We start from the raw sequence: 12,681 nt of genomic DNA, 5'->3' as shown, positions 1-12,681 counted from the left end.
ATTTGAGTGTCTTTTGCTTTCCATTATGCAGAAACCAAGGGCTACATCTTGTCTTAACTGACAGTTTCCTAGGCAGCATTTCTTCATCCCATCTCTCAAGATTTTTGTCACAAACCATTACATCTATGTTAATTATGGAAACATCATCTTTCCTTTGTACATCCAATATATCACCTTTTCGCAGATCATTCTTGTAGCCTGACAAGAATAACATCTCCTCTTACTCAAATCCAATCTCAATATTTTTCTGATCAAACATTCCCATCTTCACTTCCAGATTCTTAACTTGCACATCATTATCAGGATATATTTACTGGGAATTATATCTAATACTTATATAAGTATTCCTCAATCTATTGCCTGCCAAATATGTTCCTTTATGTTCCATGGTGCTTATGGGTCCAACATATCTGGAGGGGGGCTTTGCTGCATAAATCTGCCTATATTGTGTCTGTTTTCTTCCCTCAAAGACACAAACGTGTCATCGAGGTGTGATGTGGCAGATTTACTTTGTTTTTAATATATATATTGGGAATTCTTATTCCTGTGTATTTTGACTGATAATGTGATTTATTTTAATAGATAAAATAAATTAGCCTCTTTTCTTTAAATTGTACTCATGAAATGTTTCAAAGAAAACATATTTTAAAACTGAATCTCTGTCATGGGCAAAAGTTTGTACTTTCTGCCTTTTTTCTATTCAGAATTAAAAGCTAAACACTCTCAGTCCTTTTTCTTTTATTCAAAAGAACAACTGTAATGACTTTTGGAAGAAAGTAAATTCTTTTTTTTTTATTATTATTAACTAAAAAAAAATCCATGGACAAAATGTCACTTCATATTTTGCACAATTTTATTAAATCATTAAGACTTTAAGATTAGTATTATGATTAAAATGTTGCTCCATATACTAATCACAGTTACTGAAATTCAGTAAAACTAATCTGTATATTTTATTTGTTTTACATAAAAACATTTGACATAGTACAAGCAAGAAGGTTGCCCAGTTTAAGTGCTAGTTTCACACATCCTTTCTCCAGATTGCTACATGAAGCTGCACATAATATAAACACATATTCTTGTCTCTAGTTAGGCATATTATATTTAATGACCATATGGTCATTATGGTATAAGATCTACTGTCTGTTTTATTTATATTCCTCAAGCATATTGTTCCTTCAACTTCACAGTGTGTTAAACTATTTCAGAGGGAAAAAACTCTTTCCCTCTTGTTTCTGGTTGTCCTATCAAGTGTAACCTTGGACCCTTATAGAGCAATTAGATCAGCCTCTATCCCCTCCTTTGTAATGAGATTTCTTGCATTTCTGAGACTATAACCCTTTAGTCTTCCCTAATGGGACATCATTATTCTGAAAGAAACAATGTAAATGTAAATGAATATTCTCATTAACGAGTCACAGAGAAACCTTTAGTGGTAACGCTGTGGTAATTCTGCTTGTTATTTCTCTGGTATACCATGCAGGATTTTTTTTATAATTCATTATTAGTATTCAAAATTACTTGTTCTTTAATTTTGCATGTCTTTCATAATCCAGCGTTCCAACCACTTCAACCATGTCCTTGTTTTATTCTCCAGAAACCACCTGTGAAACGTTCAAGGTCTCTGTCCCCAAAGAGCTTCTTGAAAGAGTCAGAAGAACTAAGGAAGCTCAAAATAGCTGAAGGAAAGATTTCAAACTTAGAAAAGACACTACGTCTAAAGGTGAAAATTAAAATACATAACCTTTTTATTTGACATCAATAGACCCACAACAAAATTTGCGCACTTTATGGTACATTGCAGGGTCCATCCATTGAAATTAAAAATGAATTAGGTGAAATATATGTTTTATTATGTACTTAAAGGTATATCTTTTTTCTTCGTATAATTTTATTTTCTCAGTCTAAAATGTTGCAGCTGTAATATAAGTAGTCTGGGAGATGTTTTAATTAATAATTGTAGGCTCTAGATCTGTGCAAATATATTTGTCTATTCTTAAGAGGAATTCTTTGTCTGTTTCAAATGTTATAAATTACATATGTAAAGTTTAAATAGCATTGTTTGCCTGTGCCTTGAATCTCTCTTTCCAGCCACATGAATAGTACAGTTCAAGTTCAGTAGTGCAAAATCTCTATATATAGTTGTGCAAAAAAGTACTTTTTCACTATGTTAAAGTCTTTTTTAACATATATGCACATAGCATTTTATCTTCATTCGAGTAGTTTATAAAGATAAAGGTGATATCACTGAACAAGAATATGAAAAATTGATTTTGTAGTCATTTATTGAACAAAAAATTAACAAATGTGCTATTTCCTTCTGTGGGAAAAGGAAGTACATCTTTCTTTCTAATAACAGGTAACATCTTTTACAAAAACAACCATAAATAGATTTTTTTATAACTGTCTACCAGTCTCTGATATTGAACAGGAAGAAATCTTTCCCATTTCTCCATTCAGATTCCCCCCCCCCCAATTATATTTGTGGGACTTTTGTATGCACAGCTCATGTTAAATTCATCTACAGCATCTCAGTGGGATTTCAATCCAGACTTTGACTTGGCCATTCCAGAACCCTTCCTTTTATATTTTTAACCTAATCTTGGGATGATTTGCTGTGATATTTACTGTCATTGTCATATTCCAAGCTCAACTTTGGGATGAGCTTCAGACTTCCGAGCACCCTCTGGAGAATTCCTAATAGAAACTGTGATGTTGTGCTGCCCAAATCCTATTGCAGCAAAGCAGCCCAAACTGTACTATGATATCATGCTTTATAGTTGGTATCACATTCATCTGGTGAGATACTGCCCTTGATTTACCAGTGATAATGGTACTATAGCCAAATAAACCCTCTTTGCTTCATCTGTCCAGAGTACATTGTTCCAGAAATCTTGACTTTGCCTAGAAATTCATGAGCAGCTTGCCCTGATATTCTTTCTACACAACAAATTTTCCTCCTCACATCTATCCTATTAGATTGAATTTGTGCAGCTTTCCCATGACTAATTCAAGCATTTTGATACTGGTAATAGAATAATTACCTGATGGTTACTTGACAAAATTCTAGGATTCTTTCAGCATCTTGTGTTCTGCTCTCATACTACATTTGGTGGAAATTTGTCCAGACCTGGCCTGGACAAGTTGGCAGCTGTTGGAAGTCTTCTCCTGTCATCGATGATCTTCCAGACAGTGGAATGATTCATGTCTACTTGTTTGGCAATATTTTTAAATCTCTCCCCAATTGCATAGGTATCTCTAATGTTCTTTCTGAATACCCAGAGACTTCTTTTGATCTAGATATGGCAATACCTTACATTTCAACAGCAGAGAGCAAATCAGAATACATATCTGAAGTTTCAACAAGGCTAGTTACCAAATTTTCACCAATGATGGGCTAAGCATTTGCCCCAGATTTGGCGCACATGATTCTAATGTGAGGTATTTTATAAGTAATAAATAATAGGAGTGAACTTACATTTGCATGCAAAATCTACATATGCTTTTATTTAAATTACACAATGGATTACAGCATGGCAAATGATGCATACTATTTGTAATTTCATATCTCCTTTATCAATATCATTGACATGACGATCAAATATCTATATGTTGAAACATATTTAAAATGTCAAAAATTTCCATAGACATACTTACTTTTTCATGACGATATATCCTTACCCTGCATCTATACAAATCTGTGTATATAATTTTGAAAGATTTAGATGCTGATATTTTATGAAGATTATTTTGACATTTTTCATATATATATATACACACATATATATATAGTATTCAGCTTTGTTGGGTATTTTCCCACGTCATTATAGTTGTGCTTTAAAAGCACAACTACAGTGACGTGGGAAAACGAGCAAATCTGAATACCATACATGAAGTACCAAAACTTAAGAAATATATGCATTTACATATATCCATATACGTGTATGTATATGTATGTATGTGTGTGTATATATATGTGTGTGTGTGTGTATGTGTGTATATATATATATATATATATATATATATATACATACACACACACACACACACACAGAGACACACACACACTGCTCAAAAATAAAGGGAACACAATAGTAAGACAGCCTAGATCTGAATGAAATATTCTTATTAAATACTTTGTTCATTACATAGTTGAATGTGCTGACAACAAAATCACACAAAAATTAGCAATGGAAATCAAATTTAGCAACTCATGGAGGTCTGGATTTGGAGTTACACTCAAAATTAAAGTGGAAAAAAACATGACAGGCTGATCCAACTTTGATGTAATGTCCTAAAAATAAGTCAAAATGAGGCTCAGTAGTGTGTGTCGCCTCCACGTGCCTGTATGACCTCCCTACAATGCCTGGGCATGCTCCTGATGAGGTGCCGGATGGTCTCCTGAGGGATCTCCTCACACACCTGGACTAAAGCATCCCCCAACTCCTGGACAGCCTGTGGTGCAATGTGGCGTTGGTGGATGGAGCGAGACATGATGTCCCAGATGTGCTCAATTGGATTCAGGTCGGGAACTGGCGGGCCAGTCCATAGCATCAATGCCTTTGTCTTGCAGGAACTGCTGACACACTCCAGCCACCTGAGGTCTAGCATTGTCTTGCATTAGGAGGAACCCAGGGCTAATTGCACCAGCATATGGTCTCACAAGGGGGTCTGAGGATCTCATCTCGGTACCTAATGGCAGTCAGGCTACCTCTGGTGAGCACATGGAGGGCTGTGCGGCCCCCTAAAGAAATGCCACCCCACACCATTACTGACCCACCGGCAAACCAGTCATGCTGGAGGATGTTGCAGGCAGCAGAACGTTCTCCACGGCATCTCCAGACCCTGTCACGTCTGTCACATGTGCTCAGTGTGAACCTGTTTTCATCTGTGAAGAGCACAGGGTGCCAGTGGAGAATTTGCCAATCTTGGTGTTCTCTGGCAAATGCCAAACATCCTGCACGGTGTTGGGCTGTAAGCACAACCCCCACCTGTGGACGTCGGGCCCGCATACCACCCTCATGGAGTCTGTTTCTGACCGTTTGAGCAGCCACATGCACATTTGTGGCCCGCTGGAGGTCATTTTGCAGGGCTCTGGCAGTGCTCCTCCTGTCCCTCCTTGCACAAAGGCAGAGGTAGTGGTCCTGATGCTGGGTTGTTGCTCTCCTGCGGCCTCCTCCACATCTCCTGATGTACTGTCTCCTGGTAGCGCCTCCATGCTCTGGACACTACACAGCAATCAGACAGACATAGCAAACCTTCTTGCCACAGCTCATATTGATGTGCCATCCTGGATGAGCTGCCCTACCTGAGCCACTTGTGTGGGTTGTAGACTCCGTCTCATGCTACCACTAGAGTGACAGCACCGCCAGCATTCAAAAGTCACCAAACCATCAGCCAGAAAGTATAGGAACTGAGAAGTGGTCTGTGGTCACCACCTGCAGAACCACTCCTTTATTGGGGAACTCTTGCTAACTGCCTATGCTTTCCACCTGTTGTCTATTCCATTTGCACAACAGCCTGTGAAATTGATTATCAATCAGTGTTGCTACCTAAGTGGACAATTTGATTTCACAGAAGTGTGATTGACTTGGAGTTACATTGTGTTGTTTAAGTGTTCCCTTTATTTTTTTGAGCAGTGTATACATATCAGCCAAATGCCTGGAATCACGGACTCAGTCACATAAATCCTTTGAATTTTAAAAGTCATAAAAACTGGCATGAGACATATTATGTAACTAGCAAGCATGCAAATATACAAGAATAAATATGTGAAAAAACCGTGTATTGTTTCATACACTTAATTGCAACATGAAGAAAAAATTTTCCCAGCATATTTTGAAACATACTTCTCATCCTACATATGAAAAATCTGTTCAATCAAGTTACATCATTTTAGCCCAGCATTTTTTCCCCGTTACTGTAATAGAACGTGTAGATGATCTTAGGGAACAAACGGAAGAGATGACAAAAGAGAGGGAAGCGACTCTAAGATCTTAGCTATCAGAAAGCAAAACTTGTGAAGGATCTACCCTGATTGATCAGACAGTTAAAAGTGTTGGCAGCTTTGCAAGCTTCTGTTAATGTAGCCTTATGATAAAGTACAATTAGCTCCTGTAGTTTTGTTTCCTGTCTGCTTTACCTGGGAAGACTGAAGTTAGGGTGGCTTTTTTTTCTGATTGCTTATTCATCAGTTGTAAAAGGAAACAATGTGTCATCTAATGGAAGCTGGGATGTGTGCCTTTTCTTTGGCAGCCCCTACCCTATGGAACATTTCGCCCCCTGATTTCAGCAGACCCCCATCCTTTTAACCCTCTGTAAGGCCTTAAAGACCTGGGTTTTACTCCAAAATGTTGGGAGTTCAGATGGCCTATTAGCATAGATTGGTACTAGGTTTTTATTACTGTTTTATGTTTTAACTGGTTCTGCATTATAGTTTTTAAAATGATTTTATGTGTTTTTTTAAAATCTTCAATTGGGAGTCACCCAGAAGTGGCTGAAAGATGGGTGGCTATATAAATATTTTAAATAAGTAAATGAAATATTACTTTTTAAAATCCTTTGTATCAATTTTTAAATCTTTTTTTACATATCTACCAAGCATGATAGAATGTCTCTTCATGTTGTTCGTATTTTCAACATATACTCGAAGAGCCTTCATACATTCTAGATAATTTTTCTGGCGCCATGTATCAACAACACAACATTTTATAAGAATTATAGCACAATATACATTTCAGCTCTTTTTACCACTGATGCATCTGTATATTATGACCAATATTCTTAGCCTACTTTCTTATACATGTTTTAACCTGTCTTCCTTGTTTCAAATTTCAATAAAACTATATACATTTTAGCAGATGCAGGTTCATCATCACTGCACAATTGCACTTCAAATTCTGCTTTGCTTTCTTCCATACCATAAGTCGTTTTGTCTATTTTGAGTCTTTCTGCCATCTGGTAAATGGAAAAGTCATTAATAATGATATCTTTCTGCTATTTATTTCTCTCCTGATTTGCTTTTAAATTCCCCTTGATAGATTCCCAATAATTCCTAGTACATCAAGCATTGGTCTTTGTCCGCTGTTTCCTCTTTTATGATATGCTTCTTGAACTGAGATCCATAATCGTTTTTTTGAGATACAACTTGTGTATTTTTGAGATACAACTTGAACTATTCCATATTCTCAATATGTCATGTCTATTAAAATTATTTTAATGTCCAGTTGTATTTTAACTTTTTATACAATACATGTCCATATCCAAGCCTTGTAACTCTAAAAGTCTCTTCTTACCTTTAGATATTTAGCAATAGCAATAGCATTTAGTTCTTTTAGTTTACTTTATTGTCACTGCACCTTGTACAACGAAATCAAACACCATCTTCAGTGCACATCATGACCATAAAAATAAACACAAACACACATCCTTCATACTCCACACATTGAACCGAAAACCGCAAGACCGCACCAACACTGCACTATACAGTAGAATTCAAAAGAGCTACTGCCCTGGGATAGAAGCTGTTTTTCAGCCTATTTGTGCTTGTTTTAATATTCTGTACCATCTCCCAGATTGTAATAGTTCAAAAAAAGGGTGCCCAGGATGAGATGGATCTTTGAGAATTTCGCCTCCCCTGCCCCCAAATAATCACTGGCCATGGCTGGGTTTAGCAGCAAAGTGCGAAAGCAAGCAAAGTGCCCCCAGGGACACCTTTCCTTGCCTATCTCCAGGTGAGGCTGGAAGAGCCACCTCCCCCCACCAGCTTTTCTGTGGCTGAAGATCTGAGCTCTCTCAATCGTCCACCTGGCATCTGGAAGGCTCTTCTGTCTCTTTGGAAGGTGCAGGTGGGGGGAGGCTTCCAGCCCGGAATGTTTTATTTTGTTATCATTAAGCATTTATATTTTCATTATAATCATGTATGTGTGTATGTATGTATGTATGTATGTATATGTGGATCTTTGGTTATTCGGGTTTTCTCCCACATAGAATTGGAAGTATCTAGGCCAGTGGTCCCCAACCACCAGGCCCCGGACCATTACCGGTCCGTGGATCATTTTATACCGGGCTGCCTATTTTGCTTGGGCGCCGCCATCTTGTTTCGACAGCACTTGAGAAAGTGCTTCCAGGTGAGCTTGTCGGTCGTTGGTTGGAAAGCGGTGTTTGGGTGCTGAAGGAATCCTCACGCCTTAGTTTCATCGAAGGGGGGGGCGGCTTCGAACGAAGAGCCGTCCCAATGGCGGTGAAGTCCCGCGTTACTCAGGAGGAGATTAAGAAAGAGCCTGAAAAGCCCATCGACTGCGAGAAGGTACAAAGGAGGAGTTGAAGGTGGCGGGGAGAAGCAGGGGATGGCTGGCTGGCCAGTCTCTCGGCTCGGCTTGCCTTGGTTGTGCGTGCTGATGCCGGTACCGGTCCGTGGATCATTTTGTACCAGGCCATGGTACAAAAAAGGTTGGGGGCCACTGCTTTAGTTCATAGTCAAGCAGTTTTTGTAGTTTTTGAACTTTATTTAAGACCGAATTCTTTGAATTATAATTTAGGTGTAATAAATTGCATTTGATAATTGGTCATAAGTAAGAAATTCAACAATAACAAATTGTCATTTTAAGATGTTAAGATTTACTGAGTCGTTTGTTTTGGTATAATGCAGATTCAAGAAAATGATGAGTTGAGACAAGCCCATGAAAAACGTAAGAAACGTCTGCAGACATTACAGATCAATTACAGGGCAGTAAAAAATCAATTAAAGGAATTGGAGGAAGGTTATGGCAAGTAAGTTGCACAATTCTCTGGAATGATTATATGTATTAAATTCAAATATGACTTTTGATACATTTTGATGAAACATTTAAACTGAAGATGGAACTGTTTCCTGTTACTCTTAATTGCATCAAGAAAAACACATATTGTATGAGAAATGTAATTACTGTTGTTCTCATCTTGTCTTATTATTTATATTGCTTTCATTTTGTGTATGGTTTTTTTTGCGGCTGTTTTTCACATATTCTATATGTGATTAAAATAAATAGGAAGGAACAGTCTGAATTACCATTGTATTTATCTTACACTATAACCAAGAAAGAAATCAGAAATTCCTTTGACCTATGGGAGAATTTGTTAGTCTGTTCCAAATGCCTTATAGTTATCATGCCTGCAGAAATGAGTCTGCTTTTGATAAGCATGAATATAGAATTGAGCCAAATGACAATTATGGTGACAAAGTTATTATTTGTCCAATGGTTTATCAAGCACAATACATCTTTTCCCCAGATGGCAGATAACCTACCTAACCTGTTTATCTAGAAAGGAACACTCTTGTACAATAACAATCTATATCAGTATCTTGATTCTGACGTAGTGGATCAATCTTCTGTGTGGATCCATGCCATGCCATACCACCCCAATCTTTATCTCTATTTAGAGACACTCCCTAAAAATTCTACAAGTTTTAGAACAAAATTCTCCACTTATACTCTTGCTCTCTGTCTACTTGGGTTCTTTCTGACACTGGAGATTTAGTGTCTATGGATGTTTCTACTTCTGCTTCTTGGATTGTCACTCTCCTCCCTTATGTGAACATCTTGTTCTAGTACATTGCAAGATTGCATTCCAAATAATCCAGTGTAGATTGGATTATCTAGATTGGATTATCTTTGTCCAATCTTTTGGCTTGCCTGGGCCACATTGAGTGAAGAGGAATTGTCTTGGGCCACATCTAAAATATATAATATAGTTAATGTGTATAAATAAATCTCATAATAATGTTACAGGCTTACAATCTTGCTGCGTTACCAGCTCTCCATGGTGACGTAGGCTGCAGGTGGGCAGGCCTAGTCTAGTGCATTATATTACACCGTCTCGCGGAGAAATATTTATAACTTGGCTAAAGATATTTTTTATATTGCCTTTGTAGACTTAAGGGCAGGCTTTAATTCAATATCTCATGAAAGATTCTGGAGAAAATTAGCTGGCACTTCTATTGATTGACATATATCTAAGCTAATTATAATGCTACATTACATCTAAAGCAAAGGTATCCAGATAGGTGACCTAACTGGACATAGGTCTACTTGTTAGCATACATACATACATACACACACACACACACACACACACACACACACACATATATATAGTATTCAGCTTTGTTCGGGTATTTTCCCACGTCATTGTAGTTGTGCTTTAAAGCACAACTACAATGACGTGGGAAAATACTCCAACAAAGCTGAATATCATACATGTAAGTACCAAAAACTTAAGAAAACAAACATATATATATATATATATATATATATATATATATATATATATATATATGATTACAAATTAATGCAAAATAATAAAGGAAGAAAAGGGAACAAAATGAAGCAAAAAAATGCAAGAAAAGATGCAAAAAAGTAGCTTTCGATATTCTTTGCAGAAGTTATAAGTACAGTTACATTTTAACCTCTCTCTAAGTTACTTCATGAGCAATAAATCAGATGTTCATTTTTTTATTTTTATGCAAAAACTCCATAAAAGATTTCCATTTACCAATAAATGTAGATCATAATAAAAAAATTTGTTTATCCACTTCAGCAAGATCTCTAAATTTCACCATGCTTATACAGCGGACCAAGTTGGATCTCTCCATCTATGTACATACATATAACAATTTCGTTGCAGTAATCAGCAATCCATTCTAGCAATTTTGCTGTTAAACAAAATGATAGTTAAGTCAGTGTGTGTGAGAGGGGGGGAAGGGGAGGGAGAGATAGAGAGCGAGCGAGCAAAGATTGTTGGTTGCTGCTCTCATTCAGACAAAATTATTTCTTATGAAGTCCTATTCGTGACCCAGTTTTTCCCCTTAGTTGATTGGATACTTCCAGCTAGCTCTCACTGCTACCAGAACCTTACCAGACCTTAATCTTTTTCACACTGAAGACTTTTGTTGCCAGGTGCACAAAATTTGGTCATAAACCACATAAAGCACATTGGTTGGAAAGTGATTTTTTTATTACCACTTATTACCATCATATTTGTGAATGATCACTGTCAGAAAAAAATGTTAAAACAGAAGTAGCTGCATGCTACTGAGAAGCACTTAAAACTATTGAACTATTCTCAAGCAGAAAACTGGTACTAAGGAGATATACAGATCTTACGTAATTTTACATTAACAATTCTGTAGCCTTGATAGAACTGACTGAAAGATAAAACTTTGTTCAATGCCATCCAAATAATTTCATATTTGATTTTAATTAGTTAAACAACTTAGAATTGCCCTATTTTGACTATCAACCAGATAGTGTGTTAAATATCATATTTTTTTAAAAAAGAATTGATGCATAATTGTTAAATATCTGTTTTCACAACATTGGATGCCATTTCAATATGCTAGCTTTAAAATTGATAGACTTGTGGTAGTAGCACTTGTTTTTTTCAGGGACATCACTATGTTTCCATTTGCTTCCCATGTACAGTTTGTTGTTTTAGGTAGTAAAAGTGTTCCAACTAATGATCGCAGAGCTACTCCATCTGTTTCCTATACTTTATGGATACTACATTATTTTTTTCTTATTCTCAACTAGGTTGAATTTGTTTTGTCTATTTCTAGAGGAAATTGTTAAGGATCTTCACTATGAGTTCCTTCACCCAACTCTATTGTCAAATTTCAGTTAACTTGGCTCATTCAATGTGATCCAAATTCTAAGCATGTGAGCCGTTAATACCATAACCTTTTTTATTATTGATTTGCAATATCTCTGGCCGTTGCTGCTATAACGATTTTCTTCATCCAAATAATCTCTACCTTGTTTTCAGAGTTATCTGTAACTATTATAACTATTTGGCTTTCCAAGTAGCGACTATTTAAATCATTCAGATTTTACCACTTCACTGATTTTTTTCAGCTTTCAGTTCTGCAGGTCAATAGGTATTTTTGCATTTTTTTCTTAATCTGTAGAAAAAAATCTCTTTACTTGCATTTTCCTAATAACCATCTTCCTCCTCCACTTTGTTTCTCTGTTTTAATATAGGATTCTAAAGTATTTAGTATTCTGCTATAAGACAAATTTACATTTTTTGTTCAGGAGTTTGCTTCAGTTAAAGAATTGTTTGTAACCATAATGCTAAACCTTTCCCTAAGACAGAATGACATCTTTATCTTTTATTTGTCTCATTTAATTAAATGAGAGAGATTACACTATCATCAGAAACACATCAAGTCTCATGTGGCACCCTACCTCCAATTTATCATCTTTAAGATTTATTTACTTAGAACAACATTTAGGAGAGCTTTAATAATTTCACTAAATGTAGCATTATCAAGTTCTGAAGCTTTGCTTTTGTTTTAACTTGGCATTTAAAAGTGATTTATTTCACAGAACATTGTTTTCTTAAATTTACAGGCCTGGAAACAATAAGAATGGCAAAGAGCGTTCAGATCCGCAGCATCTGCGTCAAGAAAATTCTGATGCGGTATGGAATGAACTGGCATACTTTAAAAAAGAACACAAGAAGCTGTTGATTGAAAAGTGAGTCTTTTTATTTTATTTCAAAGTACATATATACATTTAGAAATGTGGGGTTGATATGCTTATCTTCTCCTTGTAGAGTCCTGAGGGCCAAACAGAGAATTCCTTTCACGTGCCCAAAATTAAATCATCTTTCTCTACCAGAAACACGGACGCAAAACATTAG

At 36.4% G+C, this 12,681-nt stretch overlaps 1 protein-coding gene across 4 annotated transcripts in view; it reads left to right on the top strand.

Annotated features, from left to right (window-relative positions):
* Positions 1–12,681, top strand: part of CNTLN (centlein) — a 199,390-nt gene that overhangs the window by 92,756 nt on the left and 93,953 nt on the right. For all 4 annotated transcript variants that reach the window (XM_087926590.1, XM_087926589.1, XM_026718387.2 and 1 more), the window contains 3 exons: positions 1,598–1,723; positions 8,651–8,772; positions 12,390–12,515. In XM_087926590.1, coding sequence (XP_087782716.1) covers positions 1,598–1,723; positions 8,651–8,772; positions 12,390–12,515 — 374 coding nt within the window. The remainder of the gene's footprint in view (positions 1–1,597; positions 1,724–8,650; positions 8,773–12,389; positions 12,516–12,681) is intronic.

This window comes from Pseudonaja textilis, chromosome 2 (assembly GCF_049901715.1).
Source record: "Pseudonaja textilis isolate UNSWEBS1 chromosome 2, rPseTex1.2, whole genome shotgun sequence".
Classification (NCBI taxonomy): Eukaryota; Metazoa; Chordata; class Lepidosauria; order Squamata; family Elapidae; genus Pseudonaja; species Pseudonaja textilis.
The sequence above is the reverse complement of the archived record's forward strand: the minus strand, read 5'-3'. Positions and strand labels throughout refer to the sequence as shown.